This window comes from Branchiostoma belcheri, unplaced genomic scaffold (genome assembly GCF_001625305.1).
Source record: "Branchiostoma belcheri isolate BF01 breed outbred unplaced genomic scaffold, Haploidv18h27 scaffold26, whole genome shotgun sequence".
Classification (NCBI taxonomy): Eukaryota; Metazoa; Chordata; class Leptocardii; order Amphioxiformes; family Branchiostomatidae; genus Branchiostoma; species Branchiostoma belcheri.
The window spans coordinates 1,307,178-1,332,508 of record NW_017803865.1 but is presented as its reverse complement, the minus strand read 5'-3'; the positions used below and the strand labels follow the sequence as shown (position 1 = coordinate 1,332,508).

At 44.6% G+C, this 25,331-nt stretch overlaps 5 protein-coding genes across 12 annotated transcripts in view; 2 read left to right on the top strand and 3 right to left on the bottom strand.

The window, feature by feature from the left end:
* Positions 1-752, bottom strand: part of LOC109471900 (amyloid beta A4 precursor protein-binding family A member 2-like) — a 59,033-nt gene extending 58,281 nt beyond the window's left edge. For 3 of the 5 annotated variants that reach the window (XM_019771346.1, XM_019771345.1, XM_019771347.1), the window contains exon 1: positions 569-752. In XM_019771346.1, the coding sequence (XP_019626905.1) occupies positions 569-632 (64 nt within the window). In that variant the 5' untranslated portion in view covers positions 633-752. The remainder of the gene's footprint in view (positions 1-568) is intronic. The other 2 variants (XM_019771349.1, XM_019771348.1) reach the window with 1 other exon arrangement.
* Positions 753-2,197: 1,445 nt separating this feature from the next.
* LOC109471911 (alkaline phosphatase-like) lies at positions 2,198-14,479 on the top strand. The gene is made up of 12 exons (XM_019771391.1): positions 2,198-2,494; positions 8,145-8,365; positions 8,740-8,920; positions 9,670-9,845; positions 10,271-10,478; positions 10,858-10,992; positions 11,383-11,574; positions 11,908-12,042; positions 12,380-12,525; positions 12,850-13,138; positions 13,509-13,681; positions 14,167-14,479. Exons 1-12 carry the CDS (start codon positions 2,401-2,403, stop codon positions 14,296-14,298), a joined length of 2,082 nt encoding a protein of 693 aa, XP_019626950.1. The 5' UTR covers positions 2,198-2,400; the 3' UTR covers positions 14,299-14,479.
* Positions 14,480-15,489: 1,010 nt separating this feature from the next.
* On the bottom strand, positions 15,490-17,896 carry LOC109471943. The gene is made up of 3 exons (XM_019771476.1): positions 17,168-17,896; positions 16,558-16,740; positions 15,490-16,243 (listed from the first exon to the last, which is right to left on the bottom strand). Exons 1-3 carry the CDS (start codon positions 17,684-17,686, stop codon positions 15,815-15,817), a joined length of 1,131 nt encoding a protein of 376 aa, XP_019627035.1. The 5' UTR covers positions 17,687-17,896; the 3' UTR covers positions 15,490-15,814.
* A 445-nt stretch (positions 17,897-18,341) lies between these two features.
* LOC109471962 lies at positions 18,342-20,315 on the top strand. Of its 2 annotated transcripts, XM_019771511.1 has the most exons (3): positions 18,342-18,370; positions 19,128-19,359; positions 19,765-20,315. In XM_019771511.1, exons 1-3 carry the CDS (start codon positions 18,349-18,351, stop codon positions 20,108-20,110), a joined length of 600 nt encoding a protein of 199 aa, XP_019627070.1. In that variant the 5' UTR covers positions 18,342-18,348; the 3' UTR covers positions 20,111-20,315. The 2 variants fall into 2 exon arrangements, with proteins under 2 accessions (XP_019627070.1, XP_019627069.1); XM_019771510.1 differs by lacking the exon at positions 18,342-18,370 and having other exon boundaries at positions 18,823-19,359.
* Positions 20,316-21,152: 837 nt separating this feature from the next.
* The window catches only part of LOC109471898 (chromatin assembly factor 1 subunit A-B-like), a 12,506-nt gene continuing 8,327 nt past the window's right edge, over positions 21,153-25,331 (bottom strand). For 2 of the 3 annotated variants that reach the window (XM_019771341.1, XM_019771340.1), the window contains exons 14-17: positions 23,678-23,776; positions 23,235-23,367; positions 22,740-22,928; positions 21,153-22,567 (exon numbers count right to left, since the gene is read on the bottom strand). In XM_019771341.1, coding sequence (XP_019626900.1) covers positions 21,711-22,567; positions 22,740-22,928; positions 23,235-23,367; positions 23,678-23,776 — 1,278 coding nt within the window. In that variant the 3' untranslated portion in view covers positions 21,153-21,710. Of the gene's footprint in view, positions 22,568-22,739; positions 22,929-23,234; positions 23,368-23,677; positions 23,852-25,331 lie in introns of all 3 variants that reach the window. The other variant, XM_019771342.1, reaches the window with a different exon arrangement.

Genomic DNA, 25,331 nt, shown 5'->3' with positions numbered 1-25,331 from the left:
TATAACTAGTGTGTGGCAGAATGGGTTGATATCGTTCTGGTGAAAACAAATATGTTTTGTGGAAACATTAATTTAAAGAAAAACATTGAATCAAGACAACATAAATATATGGGAAATGTCATAAACAACACTGACTACATCCGCGTGTTGGTGACACAGGAAGTGTGTATGGATAAATATCCTGACAGACGACATTTCATCGTAAATCGTATAAAAATATTGACATCCACGGCGCAAAAACCACCACGCGAAACTGATTGTTATAATATCTTTATCAACATGATCTCTCCAGGATGAATACTGATCGTCTCGTAAAATCTGGGTAGATCTCGGGGACTACTAGCGGCCTAGTGAAGGGGGAGCTGGAATATGATGTAGGGGGGTTTGCAGACGACTCAGGTGAGCAAACAGGGGCAACACCTGAAAATCGGAGTCTCTACATTCTGCCGCTCATTCCAGCCGAAAAACACCAAATTAGACGTAAACAATAACCTTATAGTTCCTATAGGCTTTCCTGCAGCACTAAAATGAATATCAGGGTGGAATGTAGAAAGAAAGGTCGACAAACCTGTGTTTTTTCGCCGATTCCCCCGATGACCGCCGCCACTGTCAGCCATCTTTGTTGATGACATCACCTGTCAGCCTCGGTTTGGAACGCCCGTCGATGCTGTACTTCTAAACCTGTCCGCTAGAGGTCGTCTGTAGCAGGTGTGCGTAACCAAATACTAGTAGCACATTTTCCATCTCCGATCTCTCTACCGGTAGATTTACTTTTGTAACAAGTAAAGTCGTATTTGCTGCTCTACTTCTAGTTCCTCACACACACATACGCATACACACGTACACGCGCACGCACACGCGCGCGCGCAAACTCACACTCACAAACGACGGAGGCGGGATTTGTCAGGTTGGCAACAGGCAAAGTCAAGGTCGAATAAGGATGGCACAGCTAGATGAACAAGATGTTATCTCGATGTTTTCGAATTGATTTCCTATTTTTGTTATCTCCTATTCCATGACGCATTTGGCCCGCACCAGTCCAAGGCCACAGGAGTTTAACTACGTGGGGAACTGATGAAAGACACATGCGATGCCGCATAGCAAAGTCGAGGTCAAGTGAGGATGGGTGCAGTTAAGAGGCTTTGAAACATAAACAAAATAGATTGTTTCGATGAATTTATGCCTAATTTTACCTTGGCAACTAACGGTATGCACGGTTTCTGTTCCCACGACACTGTGCGTGTCCTCTATACTTGAATACGTTGCATGTTGAACATCAAGGCAAGTTTGGTGTATCATCAGCTACAGACATTTTGTACACCAACCTCTGCTTGGAGAGTAATGAATGGTGCCAGCTGATTTCGACATCCAGACAAAAACACTGTCGACATCCTACGGTTCAAAAACAGCAAGTCTGTGAACAATTATATAATTTCCTGTATAGAACTCCTCTATATCCGTAAGTTCTTAGCATTCTAGAAAGTTGAACCTAGAGGGAATCTTATTGGCACGGAGGTTCTCTGGAAGTTCCTTGAGATTTCTGAGAAGAAGTTGGCAAGACGCAGGCCGGCCGATTTCCGGCGTAAGATTTAAGACGCCCTGAGTTGGTACCGGTATACCGGTCATGGGGCGTCGGCCGGCGTGGGAAAACCGTGTGTTTTTGGAAGGTTTCTGCCGACACAACCCGTTTTGCGATGACAAATGATTTTGAACTTGACCCAAAAGCTACAGTGACCTACATGTATACATGTTGTATATAGAAAATGCAGACCACACTGGGTGTCCACGCTCCATACACGTGAACGGAAAGCCGGGAGCATGAACATACCGTAAATATAACATCCCACTGACAGCGCATATACTAGGGTTAAAATAATACGCTATGACGTATGCTTTACATATATGCCATGTCTGATAAACATTGTTTACGTCAATACGGAAATATGTGACCTACCCAACGCGTTATGATCGACCATACATTGTTATATGAAATCCACCATGTATTGGCACGTCATTTCCAACCATTCTGTATCATATATGACTTCACTTGACATCAACGCAGGTTATATGTGACATCGCCATTTTGTGAAATAATCTAATACCTAAACTTACAAAAATACTTCTTTTGTTGACGTCATGACGTGCATGTCTCCACCCTGCCTCCCCCCGCACAACATAAACTCGTCCGGCTGTCAGTGCGCAGGCGACCACGTGCTCATCAGGTGAGTCGTACAAAGGAGGCCACGGGAACACGTGATCAATGAAAGAACCCTGTCAGGCTCTCTGGTCTACATTGCCGGTTGGCGCACTTGTAGCTCAGCACTGGGCAAGACGGTACTGTCTAGCTACTGATCATCTTTGACAAGCACCGTGGAGTTGTTTTTTTCCGGGTTTGGAAACATGAAGGGTACATGTACGTTCCTGCTGGCGGTGGCTGTACTGGGGGTATCTGAGACATGGATGGCTCTTGCTCAAGACCGGGACTTCGAGAAAGGTGAGTTTTTTTATATAACGCTAGCTTTAACAGTTGTCGCTCAAACTTAAAGCACATGAAATATACAAGCAGCTCTTTCGGTGGCAATATCGTAGAAACTGCCGGTCGAGACTAGGTCCACATGGCTGGTACTGGCCATGAAATAAAGTGACATAAGTGTCTTGGCCGGCAGTTTGTAACGATTTTGCCGGTGTCACACGGCACCGGAAGATCTATGTGGAGATCATGTGTCTACTATAACGTTAGGAATTCGTATGGCGTTTGTTTCCTGGGAATTTGATAGGGACGCGGGAAGTCGTAACCCTTCAGTATGGCAACAGGAAGTCATGGAAAGGATTAACAGTGTTCAGGCAGTGAGGGCAGGCGGACATACGGCTAGCTTTGTAGGTCAATACATGTATTTACTGACCAAAACTTGTAAAATCTGTACTGATGTTTTGGAACTGAGTTTATCTCTCGGTATCAATAGCGTTGGCTGTTGCTGTTTTTTCACGCTGCTCATGCAAATGTGTGTGTTTCGCTATTCTTAACTTGCAAGCAGCAGCTTTTAAAGATTTATCGATCGCAAGTTCTAGCGAATATAAACGCACGCAGTACCTTATTAGCCTGGTAACCATAGCTGAATGTACTGGATTTTTTGTCCGCCCGCCCAAGTCGATTAAAGCCCGTCGGGGTTGGTTTCTAATAAAAGGCTGGAAATATAGCCTGTCAGAAAAAGGCTCATGTTTTGTAGGGCTGGGGACGGTAAAACACGGTACGACCGTGAGAATGGTTACCATGATACAGCAATCAGAAAGGCCAGTTGGAAATATGGGCAAAAGCAGGAGTAGGGCAGTAGGGCCAGTAAAACATCCCAAAGTCGACCCGTCAAGCCGGCATAGTTGCCTAGTACCTTATCCTGCCCGGGCAATCTGCCAAGGCGACATGGCCACAGGCAACTCGTGCGCGGACTTGTGATATTCCCAAGACTAATGGCTCGTCTTAAAGCTGAGCAGACAGATTCCCACAGCCAACATCAACATGGAAACAATGGGGTTAGTTTTCCCCTACTGTCAAGTGTGGAGATCTTATCATGGCTCGGTTGGGATCGGCAGTTCCTCTTATTATGCAGCTTGTTTGTTGCCCCGGGGGCATGTTCATTTTTACTAAGGGCTTTGCCGTGAGACTTTTCCACTTTGAGAAACGGTCACCGACCTTTTTCTTCACAAGAATTTCCACTCTATATTATTGAATTATTGTAGCCGGCTGGTAACCATTCTCACAGTAGCCTCATAATAATGCCGACACTGCGACATTATATTTTTCACCGACTGTTGATGTGGAGGTGGTTTCAAGGTCACGAAAAGAAGAAACGTGATGTACGTAAATCAAAGTATGTTAACGATGGATGAGAGAAAATGAAAACTAACGTTATTTGTAATACATAACTTACAACTACTGTATTATAAAAGGGTTATCGGAACTCATATTACTAGTATATAATGCATCAGCGTATTGTTTCTGTAGATGTAAGTCATCGTACAGTGTGTATTTTACAGAAGGATGAATCCGTCTGTAAATGGTAGACATGTAGTCAGAGTTTTATGGAGAAGGGGGTACGGGTAATACCAGCCTAACTACGGTGGCTATCGGGTGAATTTGCATTTGCCCTCGTGCAAATTGCCAATGTTACCCTTACCGCGACTCACTCCTCTACCCCTGGCCAAATATTAACCGAATTCTACTTTTATCAATACCCCTTGAGAAGGCCTGGTGGAGGCTAGGAGCTTTTAGTGTGAAACAACGTTTTGGAGAGGGGAGTGTCACTATTGAAACGTAACACAGTAGCCCTGAAAGGTGATTGTGTGCTTTTCGGTCACGGAATGTCCTCCCGACCACCCGTATCTGGTTACCTGATACCCCGTGACAGACGCTGGGAGCAGGCGTGCGCCGGGCATGGCCACCCCCGTGCACACACGCACACAAAGAGCTCGAGCTCTTATTTAAAAGACTTTAAAAAGTCAATTAAACTGCATGGGGGTTCGCAAGATTCCGCTCTTCCCGCCTAAAATCTGACTAAATATTTAGAATATCGTAGATAAGCTGCCAGGCCACAATGTAGGGTTGATAGTATAGTATAGCAAATCAATTTCCGATGGAGCTTTTTTTGCCGCATAGAATAACAGTATGATGAATCGGTCATGGAAGAAAATGGCGCTTTCCATCTGAAGCATAATTGTGATGTGCCCCGTTGTATTCAAGCAAACGTTGGAAATTGAAGATGGTAACACACACTGTCCCGGTGACTGAGGGGCAGTCAGAAATTGTTCTGACCTCCCCATTCAACGTATGCACGGAGATTTCTGATTATACAAAGTTTGCAAAGTGTGCAACCAGGAATCCGAAATAATTAGTGAATTCAACAATGATGATGTGTCTAAACGATTACCATTGTCACCGGTGTGGTCATTCTCGGTGTTTGGTGCTTGCTGTGTACTTTTTTTCTAGTATTGTATTGTACTAATACGTTAAAGATTCCAATAACAGAAAAGAATATTGAGAAAATATCAGCAACATATGCATTTTAGGGTTTTGTGCGGCCAGCAATTGGGGTGTAGGAAATACACTATCAGCTATCAGCTTAGTTTGCCAAGCTGAAAACGTTAGCTAATCCCTCACTGTGTGATAAATATCTTTGTGATTATTGTCTGATTATTTTAATTATTATGTAACGTTACTTGTACAACGTTAGTTGTTTCTTCGTTTAATTCATTTTTGTGTCTGCCTAATATGCCTAATTCAGCGACTTGCACTATGTACAAGCAATTTATCTTAGTGTATTGTTATGAATCGAAACAGGGTCCGCCACAGTTAGAATTTTCAAGGCCAAATTCAGGAACCACCTCTCATCAGATTACTAACTTTTGAACAACTTTTGAACTTTTCTGACTTTCCAACCGTTCCATCTTTCCCTTCCACTTTTGACTATAGATATTATTATGATTACTAATTAATTTGATGATGATGTGTCTTGGATATTGTATAATGTATTGTTTTGTTTTGCTATTTTGATACTCGTAACTTGTTGGGTCCAGTATATTGTATTGACTTGTCCTGTGTTGTGTTGTGTTGTGTTGTGTTGTGTTGTGTTGTGTTGTGTTGTGTTGTGTTGTGTTGTGTTGTGTTGTGTTGTGTTGTGTTGTATGTATCAGTGGCAGCCGCCACCAGCCTTCTGGCTGCCTGGCTCCCACTTGTAATGCGTTGTTGGCATCACCAATAAATGTAATGAAATGAAATGAAATGAAATAAACCAATCTCGAAGCTCTCATCTATGGAGTTATCGAAATCAAATGGCTTTTATTACAATCCTTTCTGGCATGAACAAAAGGGCACCTCGACCTTTTCATGGCTCACAGTGACAGTTCATTGTTACCGTTTGTGGGACGCAGCTGGGTCAATATGAACAACTTTTGTCTTCACTGAACACGGAATTCGTGCCAAGACTCAAGGTTAGCAAATACACGAAATAAGAATCCTGTTCAGAGTCAGACTAATTTCGAGACGTTACTAGTCAAAACGCTATATCACGTCAACTCTTATACCAAAAGTACGATATTAAGTTATTGTACTATAACGTTATCTATCTATTCGCATAATACATGTGTAACCTCTTTAGTGCCTGTTTATATAACCACGTATACTACTTATGTAACTATCTGCCTATTTGTACACCTGTGCAATCTACTGGGAGAAAAGTGTGCCAATGTCCTGTAGTGACTCCTAGAGCTGCATGTCCCCTGGGGTTTAAGATGTTTGAAGAAAAGGCATCATAGTTTCCCAGCAAAGGAGCAAATTTAATCATTGTCGTGTGGTGTTCATACAAGAACTGTCCGGAAGGTTGTATGTCAGAAGCAAAAGCAGGAGCCCAAGAAGATCACCCAGGAGACAAATAAAATCTGGTCTCATGTGAACAGGTGACTACCGTGATAGACAAATGCCTGTGTCAATGGGAAAAAGGTATCTAATGGGCCACCAAGAGTGGTCACATTTGCCAGATGCCGATACAGGTACATGTAAATCCTTCTGAAAATTCTTCACCTTTGCCACAGTGAATGAAGCGTGATACAGCTGATAACTCTAGCTTCCGGCGACCTTCTAATAAAGAATCGCGTGACATTCTACCCCCGTGCTTTACTTTACTTTACTTAAGTTGTTTTTTCGCAGTTTGATCACATCTGAAAAGAATGGTAAATCCTATGTGTATGTAAGGATCAGGAAAGGCAACAAGCTGGAGACCGTAAAGCCTCGTAGGCATAAGACTCTTTATTCATGTTCAACTGTGTGACACTGTATTCTACAAAGGAGTGAGATGGTTGAGCCAATATGTAGATATATATTCCCTCCATCTTGGTACTCTCCAAGCAGGGGCTCAGGCTTAGGCTTCTTTTTGTCGAGTTTTAAGGCGTTTTTATCTGGCTTTCTTTATGTACTGTTGCCCTTTATCTTGCCATCATTCGGGTGGCGTATTGAATACTGCCCTGCCAATGATACTGTCTTGCGAATTTGATACTGTATTCCAGTCACAAAAAGATCTGCTTGGAGATTAGGTTGAGCCAGCTTGTACATGTACATCTTACCAGACAGTCAGACACACAGAGGGCCACAAAGCGATCACAGCTCTAGTTGACTGTTGACGGGTGATGTCTGACACGTACTTGAGGCACGCAGTTTGAGTCACGTATGTGGTGGCGGATTATCGCGTGCGGGTGGCATCAGGTTATTGCAGGCCGGCTACCACGTGCACAGCACGTGAGTGGAAACAGTCTGGTAAAATTCTGCAGTGCGTCTCGAATTGCCTTTCCTCAGCGCTCCCGTATAGCCCGAGTCACACAGCAGGAAAATAGCTCACCAGACAAGTCTGTGAGCTGTATAGTGACATTTTCGGCAGCAATGCGACCGGTGTAATCTCCAGGCAGATTCCTTTGGGGCCAAGGCAACTACCATTAGCCACCGACCTGTGTTCTCTCGATCGGTGCACGATTTTCAGAGATCGGCCCATGTAACGTTATATATACTTGTAACGACCTTGACTTATGATAATGGTTAGGAAACGTTATGTTTTTATTCATATCGATTTACTTCATTGGTTATCGGTGGGGAAAATAAAGTGATGATGTGGTAATGTGATAATGGTGATGATGATGGTAATGATGATGATGAAGATGATAATGATGGTGATGATGGTAATGATGATGATGGTAATGATGATGATATCGATGATAATGATGGTGATGATGATGATGGTAATGATGATGGTGATTATGATGGTGGGGTGATGATGATTATGATGCATGATGATGATGAAAGCCTTTATTTTGCATTTATTGCCCCGTATGGGCTACGTGACTAACAACTGACAAGAAATAACGGAATACAGATAACAGTTGCCATTACACTTAGTGTGTTTAACATACATGTATGTCATCTAATAACACATGACATTCTTATACAGGGTGTCGAATCTTCTCGTCCCTTCAATGTTGAGAAGGTAGGAAGAGACGATACTAGTATGACAGTATGTTTAAGGTAGGTTGATAAACACGGTTCCAAAACATAATTCATGCATTTGAAGTGTTCAAATTTTCCTACAATGTCACTGATTAATGTTCAGATGCTGAATACTGGAAGGAGAGCGCCCAGGCGGCCATCCAGAACATCCTGGCGAACCAGCTCAACACCAACGTCGCGAAGAACGTCATCATGTTCCTGGGGGACGGCATGGGGGTTTCCACCGTCACGGCCGCCAGGATTCTCAAGGGGCAGCTTGAGGGTCTGTCAGGGGAGGAGGCCGCCCTGGCGTGGGAGGACTTCCCGCACGTGGCTCTGTCCAAGGTTAGTATAGCCCCTATAAACAGGCCTCTGAAGCGTCTGGAAAGAGTAGAAATTGGCCAAATAGACAGAGTGGCCAGACTCCCCTGGCAAGAACAACTCCATCTTATTTGGCTTAGTTGTTCGTATTTTTACTCGTCAGTATCATCATGCAAGGGACCGTTGTCATGCAGGGGGAAAGAAAGAGGGGTGGGCAAGGAAAAAACATAAGGGATTATATGAGAAAATGGACCAGCATGACACAAGTGAATTAAGAGGCATAGAAAACCGAGAAGTGTGACGGAAACTGGTTGTCAGATCGTTTGCGGCGTCCCAACGGTCAAATGATAAAGACTATGTCAAGAAAGATGAGATATGATTCTCTTCCTCCGTTGCAGACCTACAACGTGGACCGTCAGGTTGCCGACTCCGCCGGCTCGGCCACGGCCTACCTGTGCGGCACCAAGGCCAACTTCGGCACGGTGGGAGTGGACGGGTCGGTCCGCCGGGGAGACTGTCGAGCCGTGGGCGGGGACAAGCACAAGGTGGACTCCGTCGCCAGACTCGCCGACAAAAACGGTAACACGATAATGTTCTCTGAAACGAAGTTGACTTGTAAAAATTAGACTTAACCACATTTTCTCAATGTCTAACATTTTCAACTATCAATCCAACTTACGTTTTCATTGAGGAACTTCATTGACAAAGACTGGAGTTTGATAGTTGAAAATTCTGGTAAGGCCATTTTAGTGTTGGAAATTACTGAGTTCAATCTTACCTAGCCTCTGCTAGAATGATTTCTACAGACACAGATGAACTTTCAAGCTATAACATAAATTTTACTTCAGTTTCCATGTCGTATTTGCGTAGTGTGTCATTGTTGAGTGAGTAGTAATTCACACGAGACTGCTGGCATTCCTCATGCCTCGTGCAAGTAGATAAGCCATGTATTATAAGCTCCACCTGTTCGTACACTTACAACTGTCTGAAGACGCGAGAAATTGAACCTGCACATACTAGAATACATTAGCGCATGTAGATGTAGTAAGATACCACCAGACTCTTGTATCACTGTAATTGTTCGCGACGATAAGGACTGCCGACATCTTATGCTGTTTCAGTGACTAAATAGGCATCTTATGGTTTTAATGCATATGAGGGTTTTTCCCGACGTCGAGGAAATCTCAGTCGACGGCTCTGGAGTTGTCGTACGACGCTAAGCGGGAGTCGACGACAACTTCAGTGCGCGTATAAAACTAATTATAAGCTTGTAAGAGCATACAAGTACAATAAAGGTCTTGATTCTTATATCATAATTATTATTTTAGGGAAGTCCGTGGGCGTAGTGACGACGACTCGGATCACCCACGCCAGCCCGGCGGGGGCCTACGCCAACTCTCCCGAGCGCGGCTGGGAGAACGACTCGGACATGCCCGACCAGGCCAAGCGGGACGGCTGCAAGGACATCGCCTCTCAGCTCATCGAGAACGGCAGAAACTACAAGGTAAAGTTAAACTGACTATAGAGTTCAGCAAAACGGAAACGGAAAGAAGATGGTACCTGCATGGCGTCCAAATTATGCATGGCAGCTCCTATGGTGCCAATGAAAACAATTCATCAAACCTGTACAAATTGATCTGGGTTGGCAGGTAACATGGTAAAAATGTAAACTTTTTTTATTGAACACTAAGTAGCCTAGGATCAACCAACCGAATAAGCTAAGATCCTACAGTAAGTACCAGCCCCCCGTGCCTCCCTCCTCGCCTTTTCCCTTCTAACTATCCCTTAATTCATCACTACTTCTCGCCTTGCCTTTCCCTCATTCCCTCCTTTCCCTTGCTAGGTTGTTTTCCAATCCCATTCATCCTTTTTCCTCCCCTTTTCCACTCCAACTGCTGCTGCCTTTACTAAAAATCCTGACTCCCGCAGGTCCTGCTTGGAGGCGGACGCCGTAACTTCTTCGACGACGCGATAGACCCGGAGTACCCTCACGAGTCGAGCGTGCGCGGCAGGCGTCGGGACGGCAGGAACCTGGTGGTGGAGTGGGGCTGGGGCAAGGAGGATTACAACTCCTCTTACGTCTGGAACAAGGAGCAGTTCGACAAGATAGACCCCCTTAAGACGGACTACCTCCTCGGTAAGTAGGGACAACACCTGCTGTGTTTTATGTACACCTGTTTTAACCACGTTGCTTATGCTTATTTTTTTAAATAGTCTATTAACAGTTATATATTAGCCTTCATCACCATGTTCCAGCTTTCCTTCTTCTGTTATTTGGGATTAGTTAGGATTGCATGCATGTTTTTCAGTCTTATAAGTGTTTTCAATTACCTGTTACACATAGCCGACCATGGCCTCCAGATCTCCCCTAACCTCCCCTAGACCGTGATTGTAATGATGCAGCTACCACGAGGCCTATTCTGCTACCTTTATGATGTTTTTGGTGGCTTTCCGAAGCGGTGGACCTTTCTTTACTTACGACGTATTTTGTGAATGCATTGTTCTGTCGTACGCAGGGCTGTTTGAGCCGAGCCACATGCAGTACGTGACCGACACGGACCGTGCCGGAGAGCCCACGCTCACGGAGATGACAGACAAGGCCATCCGCATGCTGCAGAAGGACGACAACGGCTTCTTCCTGTTCGTCGAAGGTAAACTCCCAGCTTGTTCGGTGAAATGCTTGTGGATTCTTTGCCGCGGTCACACAGGAGGAAAATAGCTCGCCCTACAAGCCTGCGAGCTCCAAATGACATTTTCGACAGCAGTAGGGCGGAGTATTCTCGATCACTGTCAGCCAACTCTTCGTAGGTCACCCAGTCCCGTCCAGTGTTATAGGGTAGATATGATTTCCAAGCAGGTCTTACTACAGTAGCTAAGGTCAATTGAGATTTGGCTTAATATTCAGGTGAAAAATACTCGACTCGCTAAAATTTACGACCAACAAAATCGGTCGCAGGTCGGCGACAGTGTGAAAGGCATTTCTCAGTGTAACCAAGGAGGACGTGAACCTTGGTGTAACCACGTTCCACCTGTTTCTTCAGGCGGGCGTATCGATCACGGTCACCACAAGGGGAGAGCCACGCGCGCACTGACGGAAACCATCGAGATGGAGCGGGCCGTCCAGCGGGCCAAGGACCTGACGTCCGCCGAGGACACGCTCATCATCGTCACGGCGGACCATTCCCACACCCTCACCATCGGGGGGTACCCCATGCGGGGACGGCCCATTATTGGTATGTTAGAAATCATTACTCCATGATTACTTCACGGAGGTTTGTGTCTTATGGGCTCTTGTTGATTTTTTTAATGCCTAAATAGGACTCAGGTGTTTGAATGCCACGTATTTCTACCTCAAACATGTTCTTTATTACCCCAAAAACTGCGCAAGAAGACGACTCAGGAGACCGATAAAATGGACCTACAATGGACCCCAAATCTAATGGAGCAACAAAAGCTGGCCAAAATGGTCAGGCGGTCCTTATGTAGAGGTGGTCACTTGTACAGGTTTGACTGTGCTGCTTTGTTTCCTCATACTTTATCCCTTATCATATTGCTTCCCATCCTAGGGATGGGCCAGGCCTATGACGGCGAGGACTGGGCCCAGGACGGCCTGCCCTTCACCACGCTGATCTACGCAAACGGTCCGGGGTACGCCATCCACGGCAACGGCAGACGACACGACATCCGCCGCGTCGATGTTGGTAAGAACACTCGAGAGTTTTCTTTTACACCACAAATATTGAAGAATTTACTCAGAATGTAACCCCAAATACATGTTGGGCTCAGGACTCTATACAATGCTGTATATGTACTCAATCAAGCAAGAATCTTGCAGCGAGAGCCTGAATTACATCTTGTTGCATGCACAAAGTACCATTGCATCAAAATAGTCAATGTAAAATTTAGATTGCACATAAAGGCTTTTCTGTAAAAGATTGAATATCTAAATATCTTTTAATGTTTCTAAAAAGATTGAATATTTGTCATTGGAGTAGTCTAAAATGTTGTAACACACTAAAACGTCTCCGTCTTGTCTAGCGGACAAGAACTACCGCCAGCAGGCGACCCTGCCGTTCCCTGACGAGTCCCATGCGGGTGAGGACGTGTCTATCTACGCGCGGGGGCCCATGGCGCACCTGTTCCACGGCGTGCAGGACCAGAGCTACATCGCGCACGCCATTAAGGTACGGACGTTTTCCTCACTCCTCCTACTAAAGTTTGGTTTAATCCTACTCTCCAGGCAGAGGTTTAGGTTTCGGCTTGTATTTGACGTGTTTAAGCGTTTTTGTCGGGCTTTGTCTTTTTTTTGCATTTTTTATGGATTTCTGCCAATTTGATGTCTTGCAAATTTGATACTGTTTTGCAGCCACCAAAAGATCTGCTTGGAGGTAAGTTTAAACCCTGATATACAGTTAGTCCGGAAGCCGGCACCATACAGCAGGAAAATAACTCTAAATTCCATCATAAGTAGCAAATCGGAAACAACGCATTCTCTTTCTCCTCTACAGTATGCCGCTTGTCTTGGCGACTCGAAGGATCACTGTCTCCAGAAGGAAGCCGCGAAGAAAATGGAGAAGCAGCCAGATGAACAACCTCAAGCCGAAGAGAAGGAAGACGTTGAGATCGAGGACGAGACCTACGACGTCGACGCGCAGGACGTCCCGGAAGTAGATGCCCAGTCTTCGGAACATGACGTCACACACAGCACCAGTCGCCCTGCCACAGACAAACCTGCCCTGGCGACCACACCCTCTCCCACCACCACGGGCGTGCACAAGACCACGCCATACATCTTCAGTAAGGCTTTTGCATTACTAGTTTTCTGTAAGAGTAGCCTCTGCCAGGCCTCGGAAGCGACTGGAAGGAGTGGATATTGACCATCTGTCTAATGTAGTTGGCCATCTATCTACTCTTTCCAGCCACTTCCGAAGCCTGGTAGAGGCCATGTAGGAGACCTAGGAAGCTTTGAGTTTGAATTCAAGTTCAATTGTGTATCTCATTACCAAGATGTATAACCTTCATCGACGTATCTACATCTAACTTTATAGACCATGCTTGTTCTTCACGTTATAGTGTGTGTTCCTTTCCATTAACCTTCGTGCAAGAGCTTACAACTACATAGATAGATAATAATTTTTCTGTCTTTCCCTCTTTTTTTAAATCTTAGTCCCCCCTAGCGACGAAGACGCCCGAAGGGAGGCGGTGTTTGAGCTCATCTCGGAGCGGGTGGGAGGGGGGTGGAAGAAGCTGGTGCGGTGTCTGCCTGGAACACAGCTCACCAAACACATGGTGCAGGTGGTGCAGAAATCCTACAGAGGGAGCAAGGAGCGGACGAAAAAGGTAACCACTGTGTTTGCCATTAACTATGACACTTGAAGTTGACTGTAAAATGAGTACAAATGTATAAGACTAATTAAATGTTACACTGTCCAAGTACCAGCGTCTACGTCCTTCTACAGTAACAGCTTTTCCACGGACAAAGTTATGGAACTCTCTTTCCTATTTTAAAGCGTTTCCCTGCAGAATACAGCCCACAAGCCTTCACAAACAACTACTAGTACGTTTACTGTCCGCTCTAATGTCATATCTTAGCATAGCCACCTATACCTCTCACCAACGTGGTTCAGTGCATGCCCAGAAGTGGACTTTTATTCCTACATTGAGCAAAGAAATGTTCTATCCTTCACAAGGAACCAGTGCATCACATCGCGTGCTAACTTGTAATGGTTCAATTTCAATGGGTTTGTCACAACTATAAAATATGTAACGTTACAGAGCAACAACAGTAGTATGACTAAGGGATGTGTATTTATTTCTATCCGCAGATCCTCAGCTTGTGGCAACAGATTAACAGCGAAGATGCCACCATCATCAACCTGGTGACCGGTCTGGACCGCTGTGGCCGGAGACGACTGGCCAAGTACATCGACATCCATTTTACCACCGGCATCCTATAAGGACAACTAACTTGTGTCTGCTGGAATTAGATGTAAGAGAAATGGGAAATTTGCTGGTTAAGGTTGCTGACGTTCTCGTACATCCAGGCGCGAGCATGTAGTCTTGGAATTTCATAGGTCATGGGATAAATTTCGGGAGGGGTATCCCCTCTATTTTCACCAATTTCTTTTTTTAGTCCTTCGAGAGGTTTGCGTGCATACCAATACTGTAAACTAAGAAGGACTGAATCGAAATCCCAAATGACTATTGGAGTATTGTATAGCGTTGTATTTTTTGCTATGCAAAACGGAGCTGTGTAGCAACGAGTTTATTTCTTCACATGTAAATACTCTTAACGATAGCGATTAGTATACTATACTTGTATTACTGAGTCAACTTGACAATGCACATATTTGTAGGCTATATACTTAATATTTATGTTACCCTATAATAGTTCTGCTGTCAAGATATTTCAAGGCCGTAAATTGGTCCATTTTTCAATACACAGAAACTACAGTCAAAACTGCCCAAGAAGACCATTCAGGGGACAGGTAAAATCTGGTCTATGTGGACAAGTGGTCACTAGACAGGATTTTTAATGCTTTTGTCAATGGGAAAGATCAATCAAGGGACCACCAAAAAGTCGTCACGTTAACGTTGGCCAGGTGGTCGTTGTGTAAACCTTGTACAGATTTGACTGTACATCAATGGACCGTTGGCCCTAATGTAGAGGTGGTCGCTTGTACAAGTTTGACTGTAACTTTTATGATAACCTTGATATGTTGCAATGTTTGTATATCATTTTCATTCTTATGGATTGTAAATATGACAGTTCACGTGTTAGCCTGTGAATACCGACATTCCATGTAACAGGAATAAAAACACATAAAATATAGAACACAGTGATATGGTCTTGAAGATGCGGTGATTACGAAGGCTTGATTATTGAAGGGTTTTTTAAGGGATGGAGGAAAATGGACGGTAAACTTGGCGCAGATTCGAAAAATCAAGATGTGGCGACAAAGGTTATAATTATCTCGTTGATACCAGCTCAAACTCATCAGAGGCAGGATTTGGTATTCATCATTTTATTTACTTTAAAAAAAAAACAAGCTCAAAACAGCAATGATATGATATCAGCGTTAATTGGTCATTACCACCAAAGCCTGCAATGAATTTTACCAACACATATACATTACAAAATACGCACTTTATCACGTAATATTCTCCTGGATGTCTAGTCTTCATCAAAGTAACTTATATAAATAAGTGCATTGTTCGTTGCATTGGTATCAAATCCGGGAAGCTGCAACCGCTGAGCGACCAAATGTTTGAAAGATCATACCATACCGAAATGTGTCACATTTTTTGTGTTTTATTGCCTTTTTAACCATACTTAAATCGTGTGCCATATTCTAATGATAAGATCAAGGGTCACACAAATCCAGTTTTGGTCCTTGTACGGTCGCTCAGCGATCGCCGTCTCGTGAATAGGATGCCTTAAATAACTCATGAGGAGGAAGAAAGGAAATGTCCCTAACGATCTTCTGCAGTACGTGCGGGAGAGGGACACTGCCTCTCGTCACTTCCATCGCTACAGTCCGTGACTCCGTCACACCTCTGTACCCGGTACACGCACGTGTAGTCCTCCGAGCACGGCCACCCGTCCTGACCGCACATGAGCTCCGCCATGGTGCCTTCTCCCTCGGGCAGGAACAGGCCACCTTTACTGTAGGTTGAACGGTGCAGACCGGGGAACTCGTCCTCCAGAGCGGCGGCGATGTCCCCGAGACTTCTCACCGACTCTTCGGTGATCTCTCCCGCGATCTCGATCTCCACCTCCATCGCGCCGAAGGGCCAGGAGCTGAACAGGTAGTCGGTGAGGATGTACCGGTCCAGGGACACCTCGAAGAGCAGAACGTTGTGTTCGTCTTCTAGACCGATGCGTAGGCGGTAGTCATCCACCTAAACATACAAAACACGAACGCTATATAGTCATCCATAATACATTGATCAATGTCATCCTCCTAAAAGTCATCCTCCTAAACATAAAACGCGAACTTGTGAAATGATGAAAAAATAATGTTCAAGGAAGTCTTTTATGACCTTTATCCATTTATAAATCTTGCACAAGAAGCTTTGCTACTGAAATACCTTACATGTGTCTTCATATGGCCCGATGTGTGTGTGACTATCGGTAGAGATCTATCGAAATCTAATCTAATCTGAAGGTGGATAATGGTCACTTGCCACCTGCTTGGAGATTATCGAAATCTTACCTTGAGTGAGGGCCTCAGGTCGGCACAGTCTAGCTGCGGGTGTTCTCTCCTCATGGCCCGGATGGCGTCGTACGACAGGTCGCAGGCGGCGATGACTGCAGTGGACGTGGGCTGGTCAGGCTCACTCTCCCTGCTCCCAACCTCCTCCCTCCCCCAGATCGCACCCACACGACTCGGGCTCCCCTTGTGAATGAATGAATGAGTGAATGAATGAATGAATGAATGAATGAATGAATGAATGAATGAATGAATGAGTGAATGAATGAATGTATGAATGAATGAATGAATGAATGAATGAATGAATGAATGAAAGACGGAATCAATGAGGTAGGAAATCAATTAATGGCTAGTCCAGTACAGTGACGACAACGAGATGACTTGATAACGAACAGGGTATAGGCTGACAAGTCAAATCAAATGAAATATGAAGACTAACTGGTCATAAACTATGATCCGACGAAATTTCGATTATGGTAACAACGAGGAAAAGTACATAGCACTACACAAAGTGGTGCGTAACATACTAGTACTAGTAGTTGGTGACGTTTATACGTCCCCAAACAGAAGAAGAGAAAAACCAAACCGTAACTAAGATCATTCTACTAAATACCTTGTACTGAATCAGGTCCCAGTCAGAAACCCAGTTGGCCAGTGTCACGTCGATCCATGAGTTACTGTACGCCGGTGGCGAGGCCTGGTAGCGGGTGCGGTGCCTCAGAGAGTTCATGTTGTCCGTCATCTGCAAGTCTGTGGTGTCGTAGTAATAATCCACGTACTTACGGCAAGTGTTGCCCCACCGGGACACCGCGGTGTAGTTCAGAAACTCGCTACCGTTGGCAAACCGTTCTACCAGGGCGTCATACGTAGTGACGTCGAGGATTTCCCACTTTCCCTCCACTTCGAAGTCCCGGAGATCAGGGGAGGATGTGGTGTTCTCCGCCGGGGTGGGCTCCTCGGTACCTGATGCGCCGGTGGCGGCCGGCGTGTCGGTGCTCAACGCTGGTAGCGGAGTACTGGCGATCTGACGAGGCGCTATTGTTACCGCCAAAATCAGTACAAAGTTCCAGGTGGCGATCGACCACGTTGTGCTTCTTCCAGCGCCTTGACACTGGCCTCTCAAGAATTCCATCGCAATCTTTAAGTTGCCAGTATTGGAATGATAGGAAAGCGACGTTCTTTTACATGAAAAAGCCGGCGAGCAGGCAGGCAACGGATTCTACTAGTTTTCACGCCTATTTAAGTGACTCCAGGCCGGAAAATGTGGGCTTTTTATCTGTGCACATTATCCGGCCCATGCTGCCCATCACGCCGCTACTGTGCGCTCTCCACGTGCTTGATCAGTAGTACTGCGTAGGAAACACAAAACCTCGCCTAAGACCGGATATATGCAAATTTTGTGAGAGGGAGTGTCTTTCCCGTACATGCTGTGGACGTGATACTGTGCTGGTTGTTGGGTGGGGTATCACATGGGTGTCTGTAAAACTACACGGCGGCAGTAGTGTGTAACACTACTCGTGTGCAGTGCGGTTTGAATGGCTGCGACTTGTCCCCATATATAGGACATATAGGTCTTCAGGTTCACGAATGAATGAATGAATGAGTAAATGGCTCACTCTCCTGGCATGGCCTATCATTCACGCTATTTTATTCCAAATTCAGATATACATAGCCTCTTTAGGAAGGCCCGATGGAGGCTATAAAAGACCAATACACATGTAGCATGTTTTAGACAAAGACATCAATGTTTACGCTTGTCTGTAATCGTACACCCGAGTGACCTCTCCTTGTCGAATGGGTTCATCCAGGGGAGGGGGTATGTAGAATTTTTTTCTTTCTTCATTTGGCTAGCTGCCCACATACAAGCAAGCGACCTGTCCTTTGTGCTGATCACTAACGAAACACACAAGCATGATATAAATATTTTTCCTTCCCTTTCTGTGGTTCGCACTTGGCATGCGTTTTTCAACAGTACGACGCCTAACGAGAAACTATTGCAGTTTTATCAAACATTGCGAGAAAGCCTTTTTAGTTTTTTTTTTAGAATGGGTTAGAAAAAGGTACATATCAATACAGCAATAGCCGAAAAATCGGGTGCCCCATATTCTAAAGGAGAAAACTGATTTGGTTTGGGTATTTGGTCAGATTTGCCTCCAAACGGGAACCAGAACCCTAGAACAACAGGGACAGAACTTCCCGTCAAAGATATTCTAGAACAGGAGACCATCTCCAAGGCAACGCCGCATGAACAGTGTTCGTCTCACGGGCTGCTAGCTCACTGTTCACGTCCGAGTTTGGTACGTGGCAAGTCAGATGGATAGTGTGATATATACCGGCTAGGATATCGATGGCCGAAGTAAGAGTGGACATATCGGGGACTAGTCCTGTCAAGCCAGCTGGCGCCAAGAAGAAAACGGTGAAGTTCGTAGCCAGCTCAAAGAAGTTCAAAGTGATAGATAAGCCGCCGTCAGCACTGGGCCTTCCCAAGATCACTGATGACGTTACACCCCAATTAGGGGACAGAGTTGCTTTTGATATCAATAACGATGAAACCGTCATTCCCACGTCGACAGATTGGCCCTCATTGAAGACTGAAGAAGTTGATCGTGTTAACTTCAGTGTCAGTGCACACTGCGCTTCGACAGATCCAAGTGACAAGGAAGACGAACCCAAGACCAGCAGTTTGACCGACCTGAGTTCCTCTAGTGCGTTTTCTGTACGAGTCCGGCGCGCATCTCAACCGTCCAGGACCAAGCTGAGTCCGGCCGCACTGAAGGCTCGCTGTGTCCGCCGGAGGCTGAACAGGTTTGTTTTTTGTTTGTTTCTTTGGCATAACCAGTCAACTGCCTTTAGGCGTAACTTGACAGTACAGCACGTACATTGTACAAGCTGTGTAAGCCGGGGCCGTAAGGTTTGAACCGCTCACACCGGGTGTACCCCTACTCTTCTCGAGAAGTGCGGTGGGTTCATATTCGAGGTGTGGCTCTCAAGAACGTATCCCCCAGCATCCAGCAATAAATCCCATCAAGAGAGGACGTGCCTAACCGCAGCTAGGTACTCACTTTAACCCGAGTGAAGTGCAAAGTGCCTTCCCAACGGCACAGCACAACACTTGCATTGGGCCTTCTACTGTTCTAGGAATTTAAAACTGTCAGAACCTTTTGGATCTAATATAAGTCCAACAACTACAGACCGCTTTGCCCCCTGCAGGTTGTCCGGAGGGGATCTGTTCCACCTCTACACCAGGCGGTTTATGAACACCTTCCTCAGGAGACAACCTCCGAGGCAGGACGGGAACATCATCAGCACGAAACCTGACACACAGACAGGGGGAAAATCTGATGCGTGTACTGCCATCCCCTCCGGAGTTCCAGGAACTACCGCGATGGAGAATTCCGGCGATACGTCTCAAGAAGAGATGAAGCAGAGTCTTGACACTCCTGAGGAAAGTTCTAAAGAGTTACCAGCGGTGTTCACAGAGGTAGACGACGAAATCCAGTTCCGAAGCGATCGTGTTGATCCATCTCAAGGCTTGGTAGAACTGGACAACTGTTAGATGTACTATATCACATATAATATATTACACAATGTCGTCGCACCCGAATGGTCGTCGTTCAACTACATATCGTCACTATAACCAGTAATGACACAGACATATCGTCACGTGTGGTAACTGGCGGGGACACAAGTTCTTGAATAAAACACAGGTCTTCCCTGCCAACCAACTTACCAAATAACTCTGTAGTGGAACGTCAACTTCGAACTGATATAATTATGATTTTATCGAAATCCACATCAATCCATCCCTGGATTACTACATAGTTACACTGGTTTATTGTCCCACGCAGGCAGTACTCAACTACTGAATACCCAGTAGACCTAAGGTGGCCTGTTGTTCAATAGAAAAGTCAACAGACTTGCGAAGATCACAAACTTTATTCTAAAAAGCCATTTCCCATGTTTCAAGAGCCTACATTCATGTGGACAAGGAAACTGGTCTCAGCATCACTGGAAACTGCTGTCTTTTTAACAAAATACTTCTTTTTGCAGAAATACCAGGTTACTTCTTTCATATTCTTTTCAAATGTACTGCATAGCAAAAGTTGACCATAAACTATTTATCATACTGGAATTGAAACAAAATACATGGAAGAAAGCCAAATATTGTTTACAGTGGCTCTCCTAACTCACATGTTCTGTGGAAACGTTTCATTAGATACATTGGAGGTAATAAGTTTATACATGTAATCACAAATGAAGAACAGACTCTAAACCCATTGATACACACGTAAATGTATGTTGCTTGCACCATAGTATATCTGAGTAATCTGAGTATTTCTTGGATCTATTTGCGTATATAACTACTCGTACATCTTCCCTAAGGTCTACTCTACACTGACATGACCACAGTTCTGTGAAAAGTAGACCAATTCTTCAACAGTTCAAGATGGTGAGAAGCAACACGATCTTGCAGGGGAACTGAAGTTGTCATGTAAAAGTAGATATAGTATCTGTTTTCTTGTCATCTCTCACATTTGTAAACACTAACACCTCATAAGTAACTTGACCTAACAGTACAGATTATTTTTTTAATAATCTATCACATACTAGATTTCAATATCCTGAGAAGCTGATAAGTAGTGTGGTATCTTTTTGCATAATGTACAGGCTCAATCTAATATATTTGATGGTTAGAAAGCTTTACTATCTCTGTTAATTCTCAGTATTATCTATGTACATCTTCACAACTATGTCAGGTGAACTTGTTAAGCCTTGTCATGCACACTAAAAAAAAAAAGAAGCATACTTTAGGTTATAGAGGATGGACTGCTTGGATTGGCTTGAGTCAACAGTTATCCCCAGCATGAAGTTATATTGTTTACTGTACAAAACAGGACAGCACCAACACATGTATATTGCATTGCTCCTACATGAACATCTGAATGCAGGGTTTGCACCATGAAAGGACTATAACTACATGTAGCACATCACAATCACTACTACAAACCATACTCTTTTTAATAATCATACTCTTAAGTCTACAAGTTTAATTTTTTGCACACATTTACTACGAGTCAGCATCAAATGCCCTTAGCTATATATTGAAGGATCTGACAGATAAGTTTGGTGCAGAGTTCCAGATGGAGGGAGATTTGCTAGTGTAGAGTGACTTCCATTGCCTCCTGCCCTGAAGAGGTCTGTGTTTTGACAAAGCTGACATCTTGTGATGTCCCATCCCTGACTTGCAGGACCTCGGTGTCCCCAGCTTTCTCAGAGGCTTCCTTGGGAAGACAGGAGTTGTTACCTGAACTGGAGGCTGCACCTGTGGACTGGCTGGATACTGACTTTGGTGGCGGTGTGCTTGCCTCCTCAACGATCATGCAGTCGTCGTCTTCAGAATCAGCGTGGTACCCTGCATCTTCCTTCCCTGATTCCTTGGCCTTGCCTGCCTTCTTGAAGAAATTGAGGATGCCGGCTGGCCCAGGTGAGGTGGTGGGTGTCGCCTGCTTCTCCTGTTCCTTCTGTTGTGGGCTTTTGAAGAGCGCTGCTGGTGACATGGGCTGGACAAACTGCCTGATGTTGGCACCAGGCACTGATGGTGTTACTGGCCGCTCGTCCTTAGCAGGGGTGTCCTTCTTGGCTCCAGCAGAACCAGGAGTTGCCCCCCGGGACTTGGGACTGTCAGACTTCTGCTTGGTGACGTAGGTCCACTTGTTGGGGATGGGGAGGTCAGTGATGTTGTGCTTGGTCTGGACCTCCTGGTGCACGTACCAACAGGTCTTGTGATAGTCGGCTCGCTTCTCCCGGACGGCGATGGACATCATGGTCATCTCCAGCTGCCGTTTGGAGATGCTGTACTTGTGCTGCTGGGGGGCGGCTGCAGGGGAGGGATCAGCAGTGGGGGAGGGTGCGGCTGCTTCTGTGACATCTGGTCCTGCTGCCCTGCTGCTGCTTTCATTGCTAGCACTCTGGTTGCTCGCACTGTCAGCTTCCTTCATCTCAACATCAGGCCCTGGACACACAGACAAGAAATTAGCTCATGAAGGTTAAAAGGTGACAATACCTTATTTGTCATAATCCTATATTCTAAGGTTCAACAACAGAGCTGACCATTAGATCTTATAGAACTTTTTGCAAATCTTCTGCCATGCTTAATACACTGCTATCATAGATGACGTGCGTACCTGATGGCACAATTTCCGATGTTTCCATGGCAACTTCTGCGCTCTTCTGTTCCTTGTTGTCAACCTTGTTTCCAGACTCATCCTTGTTCTCTCCCTTCTGTTTGAGGTACCAGAACTCGCGGAACTCTCGCACTAGGGACTTGATCCCCTTCGGGTTTCCGTGCATCAAACGAATCAGATCTGGGAAGGCTGCGGAAAGGAACACATTTTTATTGGAACTGTCACAACTGTGCAGCAGTCACTCACTCACTCACTCACTATCCTGGTTTAGATTATTCTGCTGTCAGTGAAATAAAAAAAAAATAACAACACACAAAAAAAACAACACTCAAACCTGACTGAGCCTTATCAACTGTATTTAGACCTGGACTGGACTTGGACCCCTTACATGTATGTATCGTTTGGTGGGCTATTCTAGAATAATACTATAGCAGCCACATGGCCTCTGGCTTTAGCCTTTCTGATGTCTCGAGTATGAACAAGGTGAAATTCTACCTTCTTCAGGGACAGGTTGTTTGTTTGTTGTTGTTTGTGCAGTCCTCACTTTCTGTTTGGGGGTTTTGTCCACAGCCGCTATGCTCTCCTCTGGTCCTGCTACATGTATGGGCATGGTGGCAAAAGCACACACCTAGGGGCAGGTTGAGGGTGAACAGAATTATCACACAAGTAAGAACACAATCCGGCCACCATTGCAATATAACCATCTCCAGGCTGTATACCTAATGGCATTTTTACAGCTTTTCTGTCAAATGCTAGAAGAGCCCCCTTGAGGAATTTGTAACAAGTACAGAATCAAAACCTTACCGAGTGCAAGGATGTCTACACAACTGTATGTTTCCCATCTACTGGGCAAGTTATAAGCTTAAAAGAGCTACAGGTTTATGATTTCAATAGCTATATTAGAATAGGAAACTTAAATAAGTTTCCATGGAACATACCTTGTACTCTTCTAGAGTCCTCCTGATGTCTGATTGGTTGTCCTCTGTGATATCACATGACCACAGACAGCCAATCACAACAGCCTTCATGTACTTCATCTGTTTCTTCCTGTCAGCTTCAAATGCTCTCTGCCTGGCCAGCTCCTTAGCCTTACGGGCACTGGGGCTAGACGGCTGAATGGGAAAGTGAAATAAAGTATAATTCCATCTGAGAACGGTAATGGCATGTATTGATGTCTGGCTTCCAAACAATACACAAGTGGAAGGGTAGGTTAAAGTCCTGCACTGAATGTTGTGTACCATAAGGATTAATTCTCTCTTTTTGTCTCACATCTCAAACGTCGACCTGACCCTGTTGACTATAATTCAATAATTGTAGTGGTAGCCTATTTTTTTAGTACATATCTACAAGAGGCACATTCCTCCAAGCTGCCATATTAGATAGCTGAATTGTGGGGCTGTTTGCAATAAAAGGATCATCGTATCTTTAACTGATTGTTAATAGAATAGTACCTCATCTTCATCCTCACACCCTTCGTCCTCGGACAGATGACCATGGGGCACGAAGAAGTCCTCCAAGTCTGAGTCTGCATCCTCATCACTGTCATCCTTCTCTCCCTGCAGTTAGCACAACAAACCATTAACTTATCACTTCACTTAACAAGGCAATCAAAGGTCTTAAGTTGATTTTGTCCCCCTTCCAGTCCCACAGACAAAACTGTAGTAGCAATGAGGATATCTTGTAATGCTTCACTGTGTATATTGGGAATTGTATAAAGACAAATAATAATAACTTTATTGCACAACAGTTGTACATGGTACAAAGTATGGCAAAACTTATCTATAAACTTAACTATGGACTAAACTAACTAATACAGGAGTTTGTGGCTGATATAGGATGTGAATGAACTTTTACAATATTGGAGGAATTTCTTATGTCTAGACATTGTTTGATATACATTCCTATATCTACCATACATGAGTTATCACAGGTCATTATTATCTTAAATTTGCTACTTAAATCCATCGATGTAAATTCTGGTACATATGACGATAGTTTCGTATTTAATGAATTGCGTACATCAACATACTTAGGACATTCCATCAAAAAGTGATACTCATTCTCAACTAGTTCTGGGCAGAATGGACAAATCCTCTGGTCAATAGGAAGCCTTTGAAATCTTCCGGTTTCTATACTGAGTTTGTGACATCCAATTCTGAGGCAGACAAGTCAAAAACAATACTTCCGGTAAATCATGTGATCTATGCTTTACAATAGGCAAACAGTTTTAAAGAATCTGAAAAAGTAGGGTTACTTGGACCCTGACCTCAGAGTGGGAGATGCTTTCTCCTGGTTCCTCCTCCTCCCACTCATCATCACTGTCAAACTCATAGTCCAGCAGGTCCTGCAAAACAACATAGATACATAGTTCAAGGCTCTAAGTGTAAAAAGCATTGCCATTACTTGTTTAACACTTGATATGAAATATCTGCACAGCTCCAGTTTTACCTGCACTGTAGTTCCATTGGCAAATGGCAAACAGAGCCCAAACCATGGTTAAGCAAGAGTGACAAAAGCACAAAAATTGATCTAGTTTTCATTCCATGTTGCCCCCAGATGAGAATAAAGTAACCCGTGTACCTCGTCCTTCTT